Below are 25,636 nucleotides of genomic sequence, written 5' to 3' on the forward strand. Positions count from 1 at the left end.
AGATCATAATATTGATATCGCCATTTGTACAATCTTGCACATTTTTTTCTTATGGAGTACATGAAAGTAAATTATTTTTACTTATACACAACCTTGTTAACATGAATTGTATCTGGTAAAATGACTTCTGGTGTTTGCTTCGATATAATTTAACTGCAAACTGGATTCATTGTCCCTTGTCCATATACTTCTCTGATTTTTTTTAATGATGATTTCATTTACAAATTCTTTCATGGTTTTTTTTTCTTGGGACTGTTTTTCTCTGATTTAGCATTGATATCATTTCACTGAAGAATAAAATGATTTTTCCACATAATGCTCAATTTGGATTTCTTTTCCTCTTCCTGATTAATGACGTTGCCATCCACATATTGTTTTTTTTTATTGTTTTGTCCCTGGCGTAGCTTGGATATCATAAATACCACTGCAGACTAGAGTCTTTTTCCACATCAAGTTTTTTTTCTTTCTTCATTCACAAATTCTATGAATTCTGAATTTCTCTCCTTACAGATATTTTTTTATTATTTTTTTTTTTTCTGGTTTGTGACTTTGATATTATATAACTAAATACATACTGTATGAATATCTATAGAGTCCATTTTCGATATTGCTCATTTTAGTTTATCTAATTTTTTTCCCTTTTTGGTCACTGAATCAACACTTTCCTTCACAAATTCTATGAATTCAAGAATTCTTCTCGCTCTGTTTGTTTTCTCCTTTGATTTAGCTTGGATATAATATTCATGTCACTAGAATCACTTCATTTGATTTTTATTCTTTTGACTAGTGTTGACATTTTCATTCCCAAATTTTATGAATTCTTCTCCGGAATCATCATGGTAACCTGTGAATAGACACAAATTATTAAATATTAAACACTGATAACAGACCTACCACATCAAATTATAGAGCTGGATCTTTATCAAAGTTTTCTACACTTTAAAGGAATGTAACAAACAACCACATCAAATTATTAAGCTGGATTTTTATCAAAGTTTTCTACACTTTAAAGGAACGTAACAAACTACCACATCAAATTATAGAGCTGGTACTTTATCAAAGTTTTCTACACTTTAAAGGAACGTAACAAACTATCCACATAAAATAATAGAACTGGTACTTTATCAAAGTTTTCTACACTTTAAAGGAATGTAACAAACTACCACATCAAATTATAGAGCTGGTACTTTATCAAAGTTTTCTACACTTTAAAGGAGCATGTCTTGTCCAAGATTAGTTATTTGGTGATTGCCAGTCTACCGAGATATAGAATAGTACCAGAAACATTTAAAACAACCACACAACTCCAGGGGCTACATTCATTTCCGCTCTCTACATGCTTAGGATATGTCACGACAGAATCGTTGGCACACAATATGCTATTTTATAGGTGTCAGGAAAAAGAGCCTGCATGACTAATTGTCACACTGATGCATTTCCTTTGAAGATCACAGCTAGAGAAATGATAACTATATTCAAAAGCCAGTCAATCTAACGGTATATTGAACCTGGAGGTTCATTTGACGTGCATCAAAAGTGGCAATGACTGAGCCTTAAATTTTCAATAGAAAAGGTGTTCATTGTACAGTTTAGCTCACTCAAATTTAACTCTTTAGTCTTATACATTGAAATCCCACTTAGAATGAACCAATACACAATCCCTTGCCGCATTCCTACATAATCTATGTATCTATTTCCCGGTGACATTATCGTTACAAAGAAGGGAAGTTACTCTGTAAGCCAAACCGTAAACCTGTTATATTGAAACCTGGTTATTATGAACTAATTCTCAGGGCCCCCAGGATTTCATTATATCCAGCTTAGACTGTAATTAGCACAATCATAAGTTATCTCCCATGCTTCCAGCATAAAAACCATCAAAATAAGGTTACCACTAAAATATGAAAATAACAGTAACTAGTAATCGACAACATATATTCTTTTGAAAATGCAGTACACGTAATACAATAGTAAAAAGTCCGGATTCAACGTTGCACAGATTGATAAACTTAAAATTATTCAACTAAGTGTTTTGATTTAATTGGATTTTCACCAAGATTCCCCTCAGCAATAATTAACTTTAAGACTGTTGACAAATCATCATGTAATAGTGGACATTCCTGTGAGGATGTATCACTTTTTTTTTCTTAGAATGTAAGTTTTATAATGCAGCACGAACAACTTATTTCAAAACACAAGGTCGTTAAACAGTGAAACCTGTCTAATCAGACACCTGACATTTCCGACATCCTGTCAAATCCCCGACACTGTACCGTATTACCGTGATGCTAAGTGTAGTCAACAATAAATACCTGACTTTTCGGACACCCTGTCTAATCCAACCAAAACTGTCACTCCCACATGGTGTCCGATTAGACAGGTTTCACTGTACATGTATGTATATCCAGTTAATCTAGATTCTTATTTTTATACGGAAATGAAAATTTGTCCGTAGACATTAATACAGATGTTTTCAGACACATGCAAATTTTCATCTGCAAATCCAGCAACAGGTTTTAAAATGTATTAATTGTATATTATCATTTGTATGCCTTGTTAAATGTTATCATGTAAATATCAATATATGAACTATATTAGAGGAAAAAGCGTTGATAAGTTGAAAAAACTTGTTCCTAATCCTCCGTTCAACTTTGGGGCGATAAATATGTTTAAATCAAAATCAAGCAATAGTCACCTGAACTGCCTGTTAGGTATCAACATTAATGATATGTTAAGTTAAATATATTTTATCGTCATACTCACAGTTTTGACTTCTGTATATTCCTTTAAAGCATATTCTCCTCTGCAATCAATTGGAATAAAAAATATTAATTCACATAAAAAATTATATCTGTATTAATTAATCTATTAACTATAATCATTTAATATATTATGTCATGAGTGATTGAAGTTAGCGATTAATTAGCTAGTTGTTAGATGTTAACTTTTTTTAACAACAGTTAACAATATAAATGTTGTTAAATCTTAATGACTCGCTAACCATGGTTTCACGGCGTTGTTAGCTTAACGATAGTTTTGAACAACCGGGCCCTGATGGTACAAGGCCAGAGATGAAGTAAATGAATCATTTCAAAAGAACAATGCCTTTTATCTATGGAATTTGTTTGGATCAATCAGAATACACCATTCACACCTTGTAGATGTCAATTTCAATAATATTGAAATTTCTAAGAAAAATCTATTTTAAGGCAATATATTCAAACAATACTTATCCTTTTTCCCGGAAAAAAAACTTTTGGGTGTGTGCAATTAACTATAACAATATATTTGAGACATGTGAGATAGGACGATTTGTCCTAGGTAACAGACCTCGAAGACAAGAATATAAGAACAATAATATTTCACGTACAGTTCTCTCCCCTGTCCAGACTGCTTGAAGCCACCAAATGGAGTCTGAGGCGTGATCATGTCATAGCAGTTGATCCTGAAATAGAAAAGACAAACAAATATTTAGCCTATCGGTTCTAAAATAATTATTTAAAGACAAAGAAAACTTTAATTAGGACTAGAGATCAAGAAATGATGATTAAAATACAAAGAAATCTTTAATGAGGCCTAGCTTCTGAAATAATTATTTAAAGACAACCAAATCTTTAATGAGGCCTAGCGAACCAAAAATAATTATCAAAAACAAATAAAACTTAGTGAAAAAATACTGATCCTGAAATAATGATTAAAAGAAAAATCTTTGATGAGGTCCAGACATCCTGATAAAACTTTTAAAGACAAAGATAAATGAAAATGGTCCTGGACAACTGACATTATTAAGGGGTTATGTGACCTACCAGACGCTGCCAGCATCGACATTCTGGGCAAACATCATGGCCTTATTGATGTCTTTTGTAATGACCCCAGCGGCCAGTCCGTAGGGCGTGCTATTGGCCTTCCCTATGGCATCGTCTAGGTCCTTGAACTTAATGATCGTCTGGACTGGTCCGAAAATCTACAACACATACACCACAAAGACTTAATCCTACGGCGTGACCTTCTTTAATATATTACCACCTTTTATTTGAGACATTTTTTTTGGCACTATACGATGAGTGGTGATTATGTCAAACTAGCTAAAACATCAATTTTCTCTTACCATGGGCAGGGATATCTGCAGTTTTACCATTTCGAGATTTTCTTGTCCTGCTCTAGGTTAAGACAAGCTACAAAAATTGGATTCCATCAGGTCAACAATTCCTTGACCCCACGGCAACAATACGTGTACGATGACGTTGACAATTCAATCACGTCATGCAATATTTCCTTGCCTTGATGTAACATCCATATTAGATACATATAAGAGGGTAAACAGGCCTGGGTAAGAGAAAAATAATCATTCACACCCTTGGGAGTAAGGCAGGGGAATTTCACCCTTGGGGTAAGATACTTAAGCTGCCAAACACTCGGCAAGATCGTGTTTGGTAACTTAAGAATCTTCCCCTCGGGATGAGATTCCCCTAGGCGATGAAAAATTCTATTAATCTTCTACCCTCTGGTTGAGATATATCACTACTTACTTGCATACCGTATTTATTTTAATAAACGCCCTGGGGGCGTGAAATTTTTCTGGGGGGGGGGGGGGGGGCGTTTAATGGAGATCAAAATTTCAGAGTTGGTAAGTTGTGAGATCTGTTGTATGTACCCATTTCACACCATGGAACATGTGTATATGTATCCAAAACATTGTAAAACTAAGCGACAAACATTTTGACACCCGGGTATGAAATTGCAATTACATACCACGGTAAGTTCTTTTTCTCGAATTGAGGAATTTTTCTTTCCAAAAAAAGGGGGGGGGGGGGCGTTTTTTAGGGTGGGGGCGTTTATTAGAATAAATATGGTATATATGACAAACAGGTGATAGATTTAGACTGTAAATCTCAAGTACCAAGATAAGACTTTTAAGTAGCCATGCAAACACTTTCAAATTGGCAACTTAATATTAAATAATCTTCCCCCTCCGGTTGAGATCTCTCTGTCTCACCCCAAGGGAAGAGTCTATTTCTGTATCTCTAGTTACGGAATACCTAATAAAAATAACTGACAAAAGATGCTGTGCTGTTACTTCACTAAAGATTAATGCTACTTTTTATGAATCTTAGCAATGCCATTGGCCTATTTGATAAATCATACCTTCTATTTATGTATTGGAATGACCTATGTGGTTCCTCTCACCGTCTTATGCTTGTATAAATACATTAAACTTCCATACTTTACAATTATACTTCATCATCAAAAGAGGGAGCGTAACATCTTTCTGTCAGGTATAACCTGAAGTTTTTCTGGAAGAAGACTTATATAGGCTTGGCCTGTTGTCCGATTCTTTTAACAATGCTGTATTTGCATGCATTAATATCTGTATGTATTTTTTGTATATATTCTTTATAAAATATTTTGAAATTAAAAAAAAAACCTGACAAAACAAATTAAACTGTAAGGATTGTGTAATATATTGCACAAATACAAAAGCTCTATCAATATAATTAGGCCTTAAACAACACCAAACATAGATTTCGGCTAACTGCCAGAAAAAAAGTATTGGGTAGGTTTGTTCGAAAATCTTTTTTCAATATTTAGATAGTTTACTAGTATATGTACTAACTAAAGGTAATATAGACAAGAAATCTAGACTTTACAAGTCCTTCCTTGAAAATATAGGTTTGGTAGGGTTAGTGGAAACACATATTTTTTTTAGGCCTCACTTCTTTATTTCAATAATAGGGGTGATATTATATCCTAAACAAAAATGGAAAGAAACCCACATCTATAGTCATTTTTATATTTTTGTATTTGGAGGTGCAACAGCTCTGTTCTTTCCCTGACACTGAAGGGGAAGCCTCACCTCTTCTCTGGCAATCCTCATTTCATTAGTCACATTAGAAAAGACAGTTGGTTTGACGAAATATCCCTTGTCGCCATGACGTTCACCACCAAACTCCAGTTTAGCACCTTCGACCTTGCCTGCCTCCACGTAAGACAGTATCTTATTGAATTGCTCCTCATCAACCTGAATGTGTTAAATCATTTAAAAGCTTGTTCAAAGAAATAATCTTGAGAGGAAAATTTAGTCAAAATTCTGTAATGTAGCATTTGAAATTAACACAAGGGAGTGTAAGTGTCATATCTACCACAAACGGTGGGTGTTATTAAACTCCCAAGGCATGGAATAAGCATTTAAACTGTTTAATAACATTCAGTTTATACCACACGTGGAATAAACTCTAAAATGATTTGTGATTGGTTGACACGGTGATCTTTGACCGGGACTATTTTTTAATCACATGGTTCAATGCAATTTAATTGGCTAACAGTTGAAGTCCGCTTCACAAAGTCCTGGAAATGATAACGCTCAAGAAGTAGTTCACAGTTGATTTGTTATATTATTGAAAATATATAAAGATTTTTATCAATCTATTGCTTTGAAAGAATAAACCCACTTTTCATTTTGTTATGATTTGTAATGAATTGTAATAATTCCATGAATTTCAGAATTTGTCAGTTTTGCATAGATTAGCGGCATTTAAAATTAGGTTATATCCTTACACCACACCTGATGTTGTTAAAAGAACACACAATTTGTTGTGTAACCTCTATGTATATCAAAACTGGTTTTTTTCTTCTGAAATAAGAGGAATATTATTTCAAATAACTCTCAAGTCTATGTTCTACATTAACTTGTGTTTGCCGATGACCTATAAGATCTATGATGTCCATGTAGAGTGACAGCTTACTTGAGGCCCCTGTTGTGTCGACTCCTCAAATGGATCACCCACCGACCTGAATTCGGCCATCTGTTTCGATTTCTCAACGAACTCATCATATATACTCTCCTCTACTAAGGTACGAGAACCTGCGCAGCAGTTTTGGCCATGGTTGTTCATGATACCAGCGTGAGCCCAGTACACCGCAGCATCAACTGTTAACATCAATATCATCTCATAATATCATTCATAGTTGCTCATAGATGTTTATGGATGCAGCACAATGAATGATACTGATGTCTTCACACATTCTGTGTATGTGTCGGAGCGGAAGGGTGTCTAATCTTCCATCAATTTTGAGTGTATCAAAAATTTTCAAAAAATAAAAAAAATACAAGAAAATTATAATAATAATATCTTTCATTATAAAATTTAATTTGTATGAAAAACTAATAATTTTTAAAGTATATCAATGTATTTTGTTGATGATAAGACCCTTGTGGGATTAAGAAACTATAATACATAATAGTTGTCTTTGCACCTAAAGGACTTAATTATAAATTCTACATTTGTGCATCTACATGAAAAAAAATTGTTTTAAATTTAAATTAAATGTTCCAAGGGCATATTAACAAAGTACTACAAAATCTTATGAATGAGATCAAATATTTTGAAGGAAGTTTACATTACCGACTTACTGTCAGAGTCTGCAAAAATGATGAGCGGGCTTTTGCCTCCGAGCTCAAGACTGACCCTCTTCAGATTACTACGACCAGCTGCCTGCATCACCAGTTTACCGACCTGTAACACAAATTGATCAGTAAATTTTCTTACTGTATTCATCCAGTAATTATTAGCCTGAGGAATGTATTCATATATCAAGCCTGGGGTACTATATCCATCCTGTGATATATCTGTGTGACTGATTTTATCATGCTAATAAGTCTGGGGGATGTATTCATCCAGTGATAAGTCTGAAGACTGTATTCATCCAATAACAAGTCTGGGGACTGTATTCATGCAGTAATAAGTCTGAGGATTGTATTCATCCAGTAATAAGTCTGGGGACTGTATTCATCCAGTAATAAGCCTGGGGACTGTATTCATGCAGTAATAAGCCTGGGGACTGTATTCATCCAGTAATAAGTCTGGGGACTGTATTCATCCAGTGATAAGTCTGAAGACTGTATTCATCCAATAACAAGTCTGGGGACTGTATTCATGCAGTAATAAGTCTGAGGATTGTATTCATTCAGTAATAAGTCTGGGGACTGTATTCATCCAGTAATAAGCCTGGGGACTGTATTCATGCAGTAATAAGCCTGGGGACTGTATTCATCCAGTAATAAGTCTGGGGACTGTATTCATCCAGTGATAAGTCTGAAGACTGTATTCATCCAATAACAAGTCTGGGGACTGTATTCATGCAGTAATAAGTCTGAGGATTGTATTCATCCAGTAATAAGTCTGGGGACTGTATTCATCCAGTAATAAGCCTGGGGACCGTATTCATGCAGTAATAAGCCTGGGGACTGTATTCATCCAGTAATAAGTCTGGGGACTGTATTCATCCAGTGATAAGTCTGGGGACTGTATTGATCAAGTAATAAGTCTGGGGACTGTATTCATCCAGTAATAAGTCTGAAGATTGTATTCATGCAGTAATAAGTCTGGGGGCTGTATTCATGCAGTAATAAGTCTGGGGGCTGTATTCATCCAGTAATAAGTCTGGGGACTGTATTCATCCAGTAATAAGCCTGGGGACTGTATTAATCCAGTAATAAGCCTGGGGACTGTATTCATCCAATAATAAGTCTGGGGACTGTATTAATCCAGTAATAAGTCTGGGGACTGTATTCATCTAGTAATAAGCCTGGGGACTGTATTCATCCAGTGATAAGCCTGGGGACTGTATTCATCTAGTAATAAGCCTGGGGACTGTATTCATCCAGTAATAAGTCTGAGGACTGTATTCATCCAGTAATAAGTCTGGGGACTGTATTCATCCAGTGATAAGCCTGGGGACTGTATTCATCCAGTGATAAGCCTGGGGACTGTATTCATCTAGTAATAAGCCTGGGGACTGTTTTCATCTAGTAATAAGTCTGGGGACTGTATTCATCTAGTAATAAGCCTGAGGACTGTATTCATCCAGTAATAAGTCTGAGGACTGTATTCATCCAGTAATAAGTCTGGGGACTGTATTCATCCAGTGATAAGCCTGGGGACTGTATTCATCCAGTGATAAGCCTGGGGACTGTATTCATCCAGTGATAAGCCTGGGGACTGTATTCATGCAGTGATAAGCCTGAGGACTGTATTCATCTAGTAATAAGTCTGGGGACTGTATTCATCCAGTAATAAGTCTGGGGACTGTATTCATCCAGTAATAAGCCTTGGGACTGTATTCATCCAGTAATAAGTCTGGGGACTGTATTCATCCAGTAATAAGTCTGGGGACTGTATTCATCCAGTAATAAGTCTGGGGACTGTATTCATCCAGTAATAAGTCTGGGGACTGTATTCATCCAGTAATAAGTCTGGGGACTGTATTCGTCTAGTAATAAGCCTGGGGACTGTATTCGTCCAGTAATAAGTCTGGGGACTGTATTCATCCAATAATAAGTCTGGGGACTGTATTCATCCAGTAATCAGTCTGGGGACTGTATTCATCCAGTGATAAGCCTGGGGACTGTATTCATCCAGTGATAAGCCTAGGGACTGTATTCATGCAGTAATAAGCCTGAGGACTGTATTCATCGAGTAATATGCCTGAGGACTGTTTTCATCCAGTAATAAGTCTGGGGACTGTATTAATCCAGTAATAAGCCTGGGGACTGTATTCATCCAGTAATAAGTCTGGGGACTGTATTCATCCAGTAATAAGTCTGGGGACTGTATTCATCCAGTAATAAGCCTGGGGACTGTATTCATCCAGTGATAAGCCTGAGGACAGTATTCATCCAGTGATAAGTCTGGGGACTGTATTCATCCAGTAATAAGCCTGGGGACTGTATTCATCCAGTGATAAGCCTGAGGACTGTATTCATCCAGTGATAAGTCTGGGGACTGTATTCATCCAGTAATAAGCCTAGGGACTGTATTCATCCAGTGATAAGTCTGGGGACTGTATTCATCCAGTAATAAGCCTGGGGACTGTATTCATCCAGTGATAAGCCTGAGGACTGTATTAATCCAGTAATAAGCCTGAGGACTGTATTCATCCAGTGATAAGTCTGGGGACTGTATTCATCCAGTAATAAGTCTGGGGACTGTATTCATCCAGTAATAAGCCTGGGGACTGTATTCATGCAGTAATAAGCCTGGGGACTGTATTCATCCAGTAATAAGTCTGGGGACTGTATTCATCCAGTGATAAGTCTGGGGACTGTATTGATCCAGTAATAAGTCTGGGGACTGTATTCATCCAGTAATAAGTCTGAAGATTGTATTCATGCAGTAATAAGTCTGGGGGCTGTATTCATCCAGTAATAAGTCTGGGGGCTGTATTCATCCAGTAATAAGTCTGGGGACTGTATTCATCCAGTAATAAGCCTGGGGACTGTATTAATCCAGTAATAAGCCTGGGGACTGTATTCATCCAATAATAAGTCTGGGGACAGTATTAATCCAGTAATAAGTCTGGGGACTGTATTCATCTAGTAATAAGCCTGGGGACTGTATTCATCCAGTGATAAGCCTGGGGACTGTATTCATCTAGTAATAAGCCTGGGGACTGTATTCATCCAATAATAAGCCTGGGGACTGTATTCATCCAGTGATAAGCCTGGGGACTGTATTCATCCAGTGATAAGCCTGGGGACTGTATTCATGCAGTGATAAGCCTGGGGACTGTATTCATGCAGTGATAAGCCTGGGGACTGTATTCATCCAGTAATAAGTCTGGGGACTGTATTCATCCAGTAATAAGTCTGGGGACTGTATTCATCCAGTAATAAGCCTGGGGACTGTATTCATCCAGTAATAAGCCTGGGGACTGTATTCATCCAGTAATAAGTCTGGGGACTGTATTCATCCAATAATAAGTCTGGGGACTGTATTCATCCAGTGATAAGTCTGGGGACTGTATTCATCCAGTGATAAGCCTGGGGACTGTATTCATCCAGTGATAAGCCTGGGGACTGTATTCATGCAGTAATAAGCCTGAGGACTGTATTCATCCAGTAATATGCCTGAGGACTGTTTTCATCCAGTAATAAGTCTGGGGACTGTATTAATCCAGTAATAAGCCTGGGGACTGTATTCATCCAGTAATATGTCTGGGGACTGTATTCATCCAGTAATAAGCCTGGGGACTGTATTCATCCAGTGATAAGCCTGAGGACAGTATTCATCCAGTGATAAGTCTGGGGACTGTATTCATCCAGTAATAAGCCTGGGGACTATATTCATCCAGTAATAAGTCTTGGGACTATATTCATCCAGTGATAAGTCTGGGGACTGTATTCATCCAGTAATAAGCCTGGGGACTGTATTAATCCAGTGATAAGCCTGAGGACTGTATTCATCCAGTGATAAGTCTGGGGACTGTATTCATCCAGTAATAAGCCTGGGGACTGTATTCATCCAGTGATAAGTCTGGGGACTGTATTCATCCAGTAATAAGCCTGGGGACTGTATTCATCCAGTGATAAGCCTGAGGACTGTATTAATCCAGTAATAAGCCTGAGGACTGTATTCATCCAGTGATAAGTCTGGGGACTGTATTCATCCAGTAATAAGCCTGGGGACTGTATTCATCTAGTAATAAGCCTGGGGACTGTATTCATGCAGTAATAAGTCTGAAGATTGTATTAATCAAGTAATAAGTCTGAGGACTATATTCATCCAGTAATAAGCCTGGGGACTGTATTCATGCAGTAATAAGCCTGGGGACTGTATTCATCCAGTAATAAGTCTGGGGACTGTATTCATCCAGTGATAAGTCTGGGGACTGTATTGATCCAGTAATAAGTCTGGGGACTGTATTCATCCAGTAATAAGTCTGAAGATTGTATTCATGCAGTAATAAGTCTGGGGGCTGTATTCATCCAGTAATAAGTCTGGGGGCTGTATTCATCCAGTAATAAGTCTGGGGACTGTATTCATCCAGTAATAAGCCTGGGGACTGTATTAATCCAGTAATAAGCCTGGGGACTGTATTCATCCAATAATAAGTCTGGGGACAGTATTAATCCAGTAATAAGTCTGGGGACTGTATTCATCTAGTAATAAGCCTGGGGACTGTATTCATCCAGTGATAAGCCTGGGGACTGTATTCATCTAGTAATAAGCCTGGGGACTGTATTCATCCAATAATAAGCCTGGGGACTGTATTCATCCAGTGATAAGCCTGGGGACTGTATTCATCCAGTGATAAGCCTGGGGACTGTATTCATGCAGTGATAAGCCTGGGGACTGTATTCATGCAGTGATAAGCCTGGGGACTGTATTCATGCAGTGATAAGCCTGGGGACTGTATTCATCCAGTAATAAGTCTGGGGACTGTATTCATCCAGTAATAAGTCTGGGGACTGTATTCATCCAGTAATAAGTCTGGGGACTGTATTCATCCAGTAATAAGCCTGGGGACTGTATTCATCCAGTAATAAGCCTGGGGACTGTATTCATCCAGTAATAAGTCTGGGGACTGTATTCATCCAATAATAAGTCTGGGGACTGTATTCATCCAGTAATAAGTCTGGGGACTGTATTCATCCAGTGATAAGCCTGGGGACTGTATTCATCCAGTGATAAGCCTGGGGACTGTATTCATGCAGTAATAAGCCTGAGGACTGTATTCATCCAGTAATATGCCTGAGGACTGTTTTCATCCAGTAATAAGTCTGGGGACTGTATTAATCCAGTAATAAGCCTGGGGACTGTATTCATCCAGTAATATGTCTGGGGACTGTATTCATCCAGTAATAAGCCTGGGGACTGTATTCATCCAGTGATAAGCCTGAGGACAGTATTCATCCAGTGATAAGTCTGGGGACTGTATTCATCCAGTAATAAGCCTGGGGACTATATTCATCCAGTAATAAGTCTTGGGACTATATTCATCCAGTGATAAGTCTGGGGACTGTATTCATCCAGTAATAAGCCTGGGGACTGTATTAATCCAGTGATAAGCCTGAGGACTGTATTCATCCAGTGATAAGTCTGGGGACTGTATTCATCCAGTAATAAGCCTGGGGACTGTATTCATCCAGTGATAAGTCTGGGGACTGTATTCATCCAGTAATAAGCCTGGGGACTGTATTCATCCAGTGATAAGCCTGAGGACTGTATTAATCCAGTAATAAGCCTGAGGACTGTATTCATCCAGTGATAAGTCTGGGGACTGTATTCATCCAGTAATAAGCCTGGGGACTGTATTCATCTAGTAATAAGCCTGGGGACTGTATTCATGCAGTAATAAGTCTGAAGATTGTATTAATCAAGTAATAAGTCTGAGGACTATATTCATCCAGTAATAAGTCTGGGGACTGTATTCATCTAGTAATAAGCCTGGGGACTGTATTAATCCAGTAATAAGTCTGGGGACTGTATTCATCCAGTAATAAGCCTGGGGACTGTATTCTTCAAGTAATAAGTCTGGGGACTGTATTCATCCAGTAATAAGTCTGGGGACTGTATTCATCCAATAATAAGTCTGAGGACTGTATTAATCCAGTAATAAGCCTGGGGACTATATTCATCCAGTAATAAGTCTGGGGACTATATTCATCCAGTAATAAGTCTGGGGACTGTATTAATCCAGTAATAAGTCTGAGGACTGTATTCATCCAGTAATAAGTCTGGGGACTGTATTCATGCAGTAATAAGTCTTAAGATTGTATTAATCAAGTGATAAGCCTGGGGACTGTATTCATCCAGTAATAAGTCTGAGGATTGTATTCATCCAGTAATAAGTCTGAGGACTGTATTCATCCAGTGATAAGTCTGAGAATTGTATTAATCCAGTAATAGGTCTGGGGACTGTATTCATGCAGTAATAAGTCTGGGGACTGTATTCATCCAATAACAAGTCTGAGAATTGTATTAATCCAGTAATAGGTCTGGGGACTGTATTCATGCAGTAATAAGTCTGGGGACTGCATTCATGCAGTAATAAGTCTTAAGATTGTATTAATCAAGTGATAAGCCTGGGGACTGTATTCATCCAGTAATAAGTCTGAGGATTGTATTAATCCAGTAATAAGCCTGGGGACTGTATTCATCCAGTAATAAGCCTGGGGACTGTATTCATCCAGTAATAAGTCTGGGGACTGTATTAATCCAGTAATAAGTCTGAGGACTGTATTCATCCAGTAATAAGTCTGGGGACTGTATTCATGCAGTAATAAGTCTTAAGATTGTATTAATCAAGTGATAAGCCTGGGGACTGTATTCATCCAGTAATAAGTCTGAGGATTGTATTCATCCAGTAATAAGTCTGAGGACTGTATTCATCCAGTGATAAGTCTGAGAATTGTATTAATCCAGTAATAGGTCTGGGGACTGTATTCATGCAGTAATAAGTCTGGGGACTGTATTCATCCAATAACAAGTCTGAGAATTGTATTAATCCAGTAATAGGTCTGGGGACTGTATTCATGCAGTAATAAGTCTGGGGACTGCATTCATGCAGTAATAAGTCTTAAGATTGTATTAATCAAGTGATAAGCCTGGGGACTGTATTCATCCAGTAATAAGTCTGAGGATTGTATTAATCCAGTAATAAGCCTGGGGACTGTATTCATCCAGTAATAAGCCTGGGGACTGTATTCATCCAGTAATAAGCCTGGGGACTATATTCATCCAGCAATAAGCCTTGGGACTATATTCATCAGGTATTAAGCTTGGGACACTATATTTATCCTATGATAAGTCTGGGGTCTGCATTTATCTTGAATTAAGCATTTGATTACATGTATATGTATATTATGATTTTCCAGCCAATGATTTTTGTTGATTTTACTATTTTTATGTAAACTTACCTCTGTGGAACCAGTAAATGCAACCTTATCTACTTGCATGTGTTCTGCTATTGCCGCCCCAGCTGTTGGACCGTAGCCAGGGACAATGTTCACTACACCTGCCGGGAATCCGGCCTGCAAGATTAGGTAGATCAAATTAGAAATTATCAAAAAAAAAAAAAATAACTAAAATAAAATCATGAAAAATGAAACTATCAAAAAAAAAATTGAAGTATAAAAAAAAATGTTTAAAGTTTAAAAAGAAATTTGGAAGGAAAATATTTTTAAACTGTCACTTTGAATTCATATTTACATGTATGTGATATGTAATCTGTGGGGAAGCTAAATTTTCCGTATAAATTAGAAAATTATTTTACAGGGAATTTCCTGCCTGAAGGTGGGAGGCAGGAAGAATACATCATGTTGACCATTGTAATATATAATTCCTTTAGCAGTTAAGCTAATAAAATTGCTCAGTTTGCAATAAGTTTGGGTATTATCTTAAAACTTAATATGCAGATCGATTTTCAAATAAATATACTAAGTAATTTATCCTGTCATAATTTCATTCCTCTTTTTTTTGTTTGATTCACTATCAAAGCTTTATGGTATTGTTAATATATGTACCTCCTTGAGGAGAGAAGCACAGTACAGAGCAGAAAGAGGTGTCTGTTCAGCAGGTTTCAGGACTACAGAGTTACCACAGGCCAAGGCTGGTCCCAACTTCCACGCCATCATCATAACCGGATAATTCCACTGAATAATACATAGAGGATATATCTAAGTGTCTTCAGTAATACAAAATACATAGAGGATATCTAACAGTGTCTTCAGTAATACAATATATATAGAGGATATCTAACAGTGTCTTCAGTAATACCAAATATATGAGGATATCTAACAGTGTCTTCAGTAATACCAAATATATAGAGGATATCTAACAGTGTCTTCAGTAATGCCAAATATATAGAGGATATCTAACAGTGTCTTCAGCAATACCAAATACATAGAGGATATCTAACAGTGTCTTCAGTAATACCAACTATATAGAGGATATCTAACAGTGTCTTCAGTAATACCAAATACATAGAGGATATCTAACAGTGTCTTCAGTAATACCAAATATATAGAGGATATCTAACAGTGTCTTCAGTAATACCAAATATATGAGGATATCTAACAGTGTCTTCAGTAATACCAAATATATAGAGGATATCTAACTGTGTCTTCAGTAATACCAAATATATAGAGGATATCTAACAGTGTCTTCAGTAATACCAAATACATAGAGGATATCTAACAGTGTCTTCAGTAATACCAAATATATGAGGATATCTAACAGTGTCTTCAGTAATACCAAATACATAGAGGATATCTAACAGTGTCTTCAGTAATACCAAATACATAGAGGATATCTAACAGTGTCTTCAGTAATACCAAATATATAGAGGATATCTAACAGTGTCTTCAGTAATACCAAATACATAGAGGATATCTAACAGTGTCTTCAGTAATACCAAATACATAGAGGATATCTAACAGTGTCTTCAGTAATACAAAATAAATAGAGGATATCTAACAGTGTCTTCAGTAATACCAAATACAAAGAGGATATATCTAACAGTGTCTTCAGTAATACCAAGTACATAGATGATATCTAACAGTGTCTTCAGTAATACCAAATACATAGAAGATATCTAACAGTGTCTTCAGTAATACCAAATACATAGATGATATCTAACAGTGTCTTCAGTAATACCAAGTACATAGATGATATCTAACAGTGTCTTCAGTAATACCAAATACATAGAAGATATCTAACAGTGTCTTCAGTAATACCAAATACATAGAGGATATATCTAACAGTGTCTTCAGTAATACCAAATACATAGAGGATATATCTAACAGTGTCTTCAGTAATACCAAATACATAGAGGATATATCTAACAGCGTCTTCGGTAATACCAAATACATACAGAGGATATCTAACAGTGTCTTCAGTAATACCAAATACATAGAGGATATCTAACAGTGTCTTCAGTAATACCAAATACATAGAGGATATCTAACAGTGTCTTCAGTAATACCAAATATATTTCACGAGTGTGGCTAATATTTTGATATTTTTCACAATGGTGTAATATGAGTGAAATATATCAAAATATTAGCCACACGAGTGAAATATATTTGATATTACTGAAGATACTGTTATATATTCTGTTTATTACATTTTGTAGCAAAATACACCGAGGAAACACAATCTTTCCAATAATTCATTGCTGTCACCTGTCTACTGCTCACAAATGTACGCCAAATTGTGACACTATGTATTCCATCTTGCATTATAACATCATATAACATGAGGGAGAGCTTTATGCAAATCTTATATTTAAAAAATAAAGATATTTTACCGGTATGATCTGTCCGCAAACACCAATTGGTTCATGTCTGGTGAAAGTGAACAAATCTCCATCTGAAATGTAGACAAATCTAAAGTTAAACTTAAAAGTTTTATAAGTTTCTGTCAAAATTACTTTTTTTTAAACAAATATGAAGATTACGTACCTCTAGGAACATATAACATTTTACGCTTTGTCATGTATTGCGTTATAACAAAGGAATCGACTTGACGCAAATAACCAACACAATTACATATACAGTATAAAGGTTGATACACAAATCAATTATGACACAATAACGATAGATATGGGTACAGTCCCTTTGGTTTGGTATATACAGTGCAACTTCTGAAAACCGAACCTTCTAATAACCCGAACACCTCTGAATACCGAACAAATTGTCATTGTATGGAGTTGGTCCTTCTTTATTATAGTATTAAAAACTGAAGTGCAGTTAATGTACAAATAATAATACTGTATAAAACTCTGTTGTAGTCATTTTCATTTCATTTCTTATATAATCTTCAATGTATGCATTGATTTATTTTCATGATGTCATATTCTTCAGACAATCACTAAATTGTCTACGTACAGTAGGCCTAGTGCCGATTTGTATTCAGATACAATCTAACAAAACATTGTCCGACCAATTATATCTGGAATTCAACCGGTCATTTCGATCAACTTCTCTAAACCGAACCCTCTGTAAACCGAACAAATTTAATATCCATGTCTCATGCATGTTCAGTTTATAAAGGTTCCACTGTACTCATTTAGTCTGAATAAGTCTAATCCACTCACCTGAGGGGATAGTCTTGCCGCTGTTTTTGTCTGCCCAGCCGGCATAATACCTCATCACATCGGAACTAGCATGGATATCATCTACTGAGTCCGTGTAGGGTTTACCATTGTCAATTGTCTCCAAGCTCTGTGAAATACCATGACATAATGTTAAGGCAGAACTTTCATGTTTTTGTTGACAAAACACTGACTACAGTTGGTGACACCCATCCTGGCAATGAGTGAAGTCAGGAAAGCAGTAACTATATATACTAAATGTATGGTGGAATGTTAAAGATCCCCACCCCACAGATTGCAATAATATAGTGCAGCAGGACTGTAACTATAAATGTATGGTGGGAATGTTAAAGATCCTCACCCCCAAAGACTGTAATAATAGCGCAGCAATACTGTAACTAAATGCATGGTGGAATGTTAAAGATCCCCACCCCAAAGACTGCAATAATAGCGCAGCAATACTGTAACTAAATGTATGGTGGGAATATTAAAGATCTGCAACCCAAAAACTCTAATTATAGCACAGCAGGGTATGGTGGGAATGTTAAAGATCCCCAACCTACAGACAGTAATAATTTCAGTCATAGATGTAGATCAGGCTAACCTATTTCATATTATAATCCATGATGGTGGCCGATTTTTTTCCCTCTTGCATAGGGTCTTATCCGGGGATAAGCCAACCCACGACTTTTGCCCATTTTTCAGTGCACTAACCCCTTGGCTTATACCCAGTAAAATACAGTAATAGCGCAGCAGGCCTGACAAAAATGCAGGAAATCTATCCCGGACAGGTTTGTTAAAACCAGTAAGAATAATAAATTGCATCCCTGTTAAATGAACAAGCGAAGAAATCATAAATCTTTTTTTTTTTGGTGTACATTTTTTTTTCTTATATATATATGTATATTATTTTGCTTGCTGGAACACTTTACCCTGCACCAATTAATCTTTAGTCTATGATCCAAGTATGTAAAATATAATTTTATTTTTTTAACACAAATTATATCAACTTACATTTGTATATCAATTATGCTTTTTAGCCGGGATTAAAGTGAGGGAGGGGTCTTACTGTGGGGGTAAACCAGAGAACCCAGGGAAAATCCATATGATTAGGCAGGTGACGCCATACCTTTTCATGCCCAAACAGGGAATTGAACCCTGGTTGTCTGAGTATGAAGATTCAGTTACATGTATGAGATAGAGGTCTGACAAGCTTTAGAGTAGAAGGGTGGAAGGACAGACATACACAACACAATTTTTATCCTAATACTACAGCCCCCAACCTCCTCTGAAAAGTGAAGGAGTAAATTCAATTGTGGGAAATGTTCATTGACACCTTACAGCTAGATAGTCCTTATCTCTCTCAAGCAGTTCAGCAAACTTAGAAAGGAGTTTTCCCCTCTTAGATGCATCCATCCTCCTCCAGGGGGAGCCACGTTTGACTGCTGCCTTTGCAGCTTTGACAGCCTTGTCGACATCTGCCTGTAAGTGTATTCAATGGGACAATTTTGTATTTCATATCTAAAATAAAGTTGTCTTAATTTTTTTTTTTTTTTTTAATTTGATCACCTTGCGGTTGTGAAGCATCGGAATTACTAACAAGAATACAAGAATGTTCAAAGATTAATAATTGACAAATATTATATTTGGTGTTGAACATAAACCTCAAATCATCTTGAGATAAATCGATGAACTGGTGGGTATTAAATGTTTTAACAACATCACATACGAATGACAATCACAGAAGAATTTTATTGTGAAAGGGGAGGTAATCCAAATCCTCCTGAAAAGATAAAATGCTTCAACATAATTAACATGAAAGGTTTTTCCTTAAATCTTATATATACATACCATGTAGATGTAAAATATTTAAATTTCTCCCCAAAAGATGAAGGCATTCTAAAATTCTGACTGACAAAACATTTCTGTACCTTATCTCCCTCCTGGACATCAGAAATCTTGTCCCCTGTGCATGGGTTGATAGTTGGGAACACCTTCCCACTCACAGAATCACAAAATTCATTGTTGATAAATATCTGTAACACAAAACAAACAGCAGTTGCAATATAGAAAATAAACAGAATGATGACATCTTTAAGTAGTCAACATTGATCAAATAAGAAGACCATTAATTATTTATATATTTTATGGATAATAAATACATGTAATGGTGTAAATAATGTATTTATATATGCATTTTATAGATGATAAACAGTTATATCAACATTTTCACCAGTCAATATGCTTAGGAGCACTTATTTGCCATTGTTACCTGTCTATAGTGACCCATTCTTTAATGTAACCTGTCTATAGTGACCCATTCTTTAATGTCACCTGTCTATAGTGACTACCTTTATCATTGTTACCTGTCTATAGTGACCCATTCTTTAACGTCACCTGTCTATAGTGACCCATTCTTTAATGTAACCTGTCTATAGTGACCACCTTTATCATTGTCACATGTCTATAGTGACCCATTCTTTATCATTGTCGCCTGTCTATAGTGACCCATTCTTTATCATTGTCACTTGTCTATAGTGACCCTTTTTTTTTTATCATAGTCACCTGTCTATAGTGACCACCTTTATCATTGTCACCTGTCTATAGTGACCCATTCTTTTTTCACTGTCAGCTGTCTATAGTGACCCATTCTTTATCATTGACACCTGTCTATAGTGACCACCTTTATTGTCACCTGTCTATATTGAGCCATTCTTTATCATTGTCACCTGTCTATAGTGACCACCTTTATCATTGTCACCTGTCTATATTGAGCCATTCTTTATCATTGTCACCTGTCTATAGTGACCACCTTTATCATTGTCACATGTGTATAGTGACCCCTTCTTTATCATTGTCATCTGTCTATAGTGAATCATTCTTTATCATTGACACCTGTCTATAGTGACCCATTCTTTATCATTGTCACATGTCTATAGTGACCCATTCTTTATCATTGACACCTGTCTATAGTGACCCATTCTTTATCATTGTCACATGTCTATAGTGACCCATTCTTTATCATTGACACCTGTCTATAGTGACCCATTCTTTATCATTGACACCTGTCTATAGTGACCACCTTTATCATTGACACCTGTCTATAGTGACCACCTTTATCATTCTCACCTGTCTATAGTGACCCATTCTTTATCATTGTCACCTGTCCATAGTGACCCATTCTTTATCATTGTCACCTGTCCATAGTGACCCATTCTTTATTATTGTCACCTGTCTATAATGACCACCTTTATCATTGTTGCCTGTCTATAGTGACCACCTTTATCATTGTCACCTGTCTATAGTGACCCATTCTTTATCATTGTCACCTGTCTATAGTGACCACCTTTATCATTGTCACCTGTGTATAGTAACCCTTATTTATCATCGTCACCTGCCTATACTCTTCAAATGTTTAACATTGAAATCAGTTTTAAAACAGACTACATGGTTATCATTGTCAACTCTCCATAGTGACCACCTAGTTATCATTGTCAACTCTCCATAGTGACCACCTAGTTATCATTGCCACCTGTCTATAGTGACCACCTAGTTATCTTTGTCAACTCTCCATAGTGAGCACCTAGTTATCATTGTCAACTCTCCATAGTGAGCACCTAGTTATCATTGTCAACTCTCCATAGTGACCACCTTATCATTGTCAACTCTCCATAGTGACCACCTAGTTATCATTGTCAACTCTCCATAGTGACCACCTAGTTATCATTGTCACCTGTCTATAGTGACCACCTAGTTATCATTGTCAACTCTCCATAGTGACCACCTAGTTATTATTGTCAACTCTCCATTGTGACCACCTAGTTATCATTGTCAACTCTCCATAGTGACCACCTAGTTATCGTTGACACCTGTATAATGATCACCTCATAGTAACCATCTAAGTACACATGTACTTTTGTTTTCCATCATAACAATCAGTCTCTGCAAACTATTGTCTCTCCCCTACCCTAACCCCTCCTCATCAGATATTGCACTCAACCCTGACCTATAATATGATTGGAGGCAGAGCTACAAACACACATATTACATGCCATGATGCCAGTTTGTTTTATCTTAAAGTTTAGAAAAACAAAAAACAAATGTCAAGCGTTTATCTTCATGAACTTCTCAACAGTCTGCTTATGCATAATCTCTCAGGTACAATGAAGGACACTTAGTATACAGATAGTTGTCCGCATCTTGTTACAGGTACATGTACTTATAGATTTGTATACAGTGTACTTACATTCAGTTAATGCTTAATATAATTCATACATGTTCTCGGCGTATAGTATAGTCTAATAAAACTGAACTGATGGAATAGTCAAATTGGTTACAAAATAACTATCTTGATAACAGTGAATATCGTTAAATGAATGTAGATTCCACAAAATACAATAACACATGAATTGAAAATTCTGTTAATTACACATAACATACATTTGTTTACATATACAAGAGGCCCATATGGCCTGTATTGCGCACCTGATTTATTTGAGCAAACATCAAAATAATGTTTATGTTCCCTTTGCTAACAGCTTTATTTGTTGATGTATGATTATGTTGTGGAGATCTCAACTACTTAATTCAAAGATAAAACCCAGAAATGAAGTCAAGATTCAAGATGATTGTATTTAAAGAAACTATAAGTCCCTTGTGGTGGAGAAAGACCCCTGGGTCTATTTTTACATGAGGATTATGTTCATCTCTTGATGCCCAGCAAGGCTATATATGGTCATTGAGTGAGGATCTGAATGGTTTCAAAGATAAAACAAAAGAAATAACTCCTCAGGGGTGGGGAAAGATCCCAGACCCAACGAAGAGGCTGGGGGTAGGGTAGGGGGTGAAGGGGGTGTCAGCCCCATTATTTGTACAAATTTGAATCCCAGCCTTCTGGGGATATTACCCCTGAAATATCAATGTCATACATTGCTTATATAAGTTTCAGAGAAGAAGTCATTAATATCAATATTTCCATATGGACCCCTTTTGGCCATTTGTACAATTTTGAATCCGTTCCCCATCATACCAATCAAATATGAATGATTTACATAACTTAGTTTCAGAGAAGTCTTTTATATATCTTTAGCCAACTGACCCCTTTTAGACCCACCCCTCAGCCCCTTGGGGGTCTGCTGGATCATTTATAGGTTTTTGAATCCCCACCCCCTCGGGATGCTACCAGTCAAATATGATTGATATTCATTATTAATTGCTTACTTTCAGACAATTCATTCACTCCTAGTGCACAAGGGTGTAAAGGTTAAATTTGGTGTAAAATTGCTCAAATCCCCCTATACAGGTAATGGACAGTGCCACTGGACACCTGTGTTAGATACCTGTAGTTACATATTCAGACCTGTGTAAATTGACTGCCTTATATTTGTCATCTTTACCAGGTATATTTAAATGTTGATAAAATTTTATCTAATATTAACTTAAAATAAAATTGGCTGCGGTTCTTATATGACATATTGCACAAGAGGAATTAAAACTCTATCAATACCTAAATATACTAAATAGGTCTCTGATCAATATTGGATTTGTAGTGGGTTTTTTTATCATGAATTTTTTTTAAAAAGATTTCATTATAGTGTAAAATTAAGGTTTATCTTCCTGAATTCAAAATTTTGATGCTTTTCATTTAATCATTAATATACATTTTATATTAATGATTAGTTCTACTTTAGGCCTGTATATGTACATATATTTTAATATTAATCATTTTATCAGACAAAAATATTTTTTTAAATTCAATGTATTGTTACTTCACTAATATCTGTTAATTCAACCATGAAATCATTTCATAGTACATAATCAAGAATCAGAAGTTTCATATATTCTCATTTATGTTCTGTAAGAAACATATGATATCTACACAACAAGTTATGTACATTTACCTGTATGTATAATTGGTATTCTCAGGAGTCATGGCCACCTGGGCCCCAGGGCCCAAACCCCACCTTACCACCACCTTATGGACCTCCATAACACCTTACCTACATTTGTATATATATGTATCAGATGAGGATCAAGTTATACCACCTAGCCTTAGTTTTGTCAGAGACCTATATAGGTCTCTGGTTTTGTCAAGTCCCCAATTACCCCCACAGGGGTCCATTTATAGCATGCTGTGCCAGGCTCCTCTGCCTTACCTACCTGTAATTAGCATCTAACACTACCCATATATAATATCTAGCTGTGGATGTTTTTCAAAAAATTATAGTTTTTTGGGTTTTTTCTTTGCGAATCATCAAAAAATAATTAATGTTTACATACATTTTTCTTCACATTAAAGATATTCAATAAATATAGTTTATATGTTGGTTTTCTTTAATTACAAGAAGAGGTAAAAATCCCCATCAGTTATAAATTTTAAGGTAAAGAACAAATAATTATTTTCTTATGCAAAAGGGAAACACTTAAATGCTGATCAAAATGTATCCCAAAATTTTATTTTTAAACAATATTACAAAAAAAACATGTTACCGTGAACTGTAAAAAACATGTTGGCTTAAGGTCCACATGATCCACATGTGTATATAATATTATTTGTTTGCAGGTAACTTTATAGAGGAAAATTATGAAATTACAAATACAAGTGTTGTATAATTCAAGTGTTGTATGTGTGTTATATATCCGAGGACCAAGGTGAGCTAATAATGTAGTTGCTTAAGCCTATTCAATGATATTGCAGAAATTGATTATCTGTTGAAAAGGATCGATGATGTCATTATAAATGTGATGCATATTATTCATATTTACACAAAACAACAGATATGAAAATACATGTAGGATTACGATTGTCGGCCATCAGCATACCAGTACGTGACACGTACAAGTAAGCACGCTACACCGGTTAGCCTATAGCTACATGTAGCTACATTACAAGTATGAATAATAGGCTAACTTCTTCATGTAGGCTGCAGTAGCCTAGCTAGCTAGGCCGTCGGTGCTGGAGAGACTGCGGCCTGCTGAAAGATCAACATAGGCGAATGTAACAACCTTTACCTGTGTGAATTTGATTTCTGGATTTCGTTTGGTGTCGGTCATCTTTGCGATCGTTGCGAATAAAAAAGAATCTAGCTAAGATATTGGGCCAAGGCCATTGGATAATGGAATGCTTCCATTTATAGCGGTTAAAGCGAAAGCAATATTTTTTCGAGATAAAACAATATTATGTCCATAATATAATAATGTCCATAGCTATCGTACAAAATAATAACGTGAGTGTTATTGCAACTTCAAACTGAATAATATATGTTAGTATATATATTCGTGAGGGAACGTGCAGTGTACCTGATCTATCATAAACGATTTACATAAAATGGAATAGATTTTCTTAAAGGACGATGAAGTTGCATTGACCTATTAATGGTAAGGAGTCACTATACGACCCCCTACCTACTTTCGTTTCAGAGAAATGTGTGAATTTGCTATATTGAATCCTGCTGCAACACGAGTTTATTATATTATTAGTGACTATTGCCAAATCGAATCTAATAGCTCATCAAATACTATTTTTCTCTTCTCCATTGTTTAAAACTATTTTTTTTCATAATCTTTGGCAGAGTACTCTCCCTTTGTACAATCACCATACTAGTTAACTAACCTGCGTGAATTTTATCTCCGGCTCACGTGTGGGTTTCGGTGGAGCCATATCTTCCTCTTTCGAGTCTGTCTTTGATTCGATGTGCAAAACTGACAATTAATGTCGTTATATCCTGATTTCGTGTATCCCTATGACAGTTCCAATTGTCAA

General features: G+C 36.2%; 1 protein-coding gene across 2 annotated transcripts; it reads right to left on the minus strand.

Annotated features, from left to right (window-relative positions):
* Positions 1-345: 345 nt before the first annotated feature.
* LOC117342292 (aldehyde dehydrogenase X, mitochondrial-like) lies at positions 346-25,618 on the minus strand. 2 transcript variants are annotated; one of them, XM_033904392.1, is made up of 14 exons: positions 25,487-25,618; positions 19,806-19,910; positions 19,216-19,356; positions 17,878-18,004; positions 17,089-17,150; positions 15,305-15,433; positions 14,699-14,812; positions 7,412-7,514; positions 6,744-6,928; positions 5,855-6,019; positions 3,807-3,964; positions 3,371-3,445; positions 2,764-2,803; positions 346-844 (listed from the first exon to the last, which is right to left on the minus strand). In XM_033904392.1, the coding sequence occupies exons 1-14, from the start codon at positions 25,532-25,534 to the stop codon at positions 812-814; spliced, it is 1,485 nt and encodes a 494-aa protein (XP_033760283.1). In that variant the 5' UTR covers positions 25,535-25,618; the 3' UTR covers positions 346-811. The 2 variants fall into 2 exon arrangements, with proteins under 2 accessions (XP_033760283.1, XP_033760284.1); XM_033904393.1 differs by lacking the exon at positions 25,487-25,618 and adding an exon at positions 24,886-25,007.
* Between the last annotated feature and the right edge of the window lie 18 nt (positions 25,619-25,636).

This window comes from Pecten maximus, chromosome 14 (assembly GCF_902652985.1).
Source record: "Pecten maximus chromosome 14, xPecMax1.1, whole genome shotgun sequence".
In the NCBI taxonomy this organism is placed as follows: Eukaryota; Metazoa; Mollusca; class Bivalvia; order Pectinida; family Pectinidae; genus Pecten; species Pecten maximus.

Excerpts from the sequence above, each read along its gene's own strand:
- LOC117342292 (XM_033904392.1), bottom strand. The coding sequence starts at position 25,534 with ATGGCTCCACCGAAACCCACACGTGAGCCGGAGATAAAATTCACGCAG. Across the intron at positions 18,005-19,215 it reads GAGATAAGGACTATCTAGCT|AGCTTGGAGACAATTGACAA; the intron begins GTAAGGTGTCAA and ends GGTATTTCACAG. Across the intron at positions 2,804-3,370 it reads TCTGGACAGGGGAGAGAACT|AGGAGAATATGCTTTAAAGG; the intron begins GTACGTGAAATA and ends AATTGATTGCAG.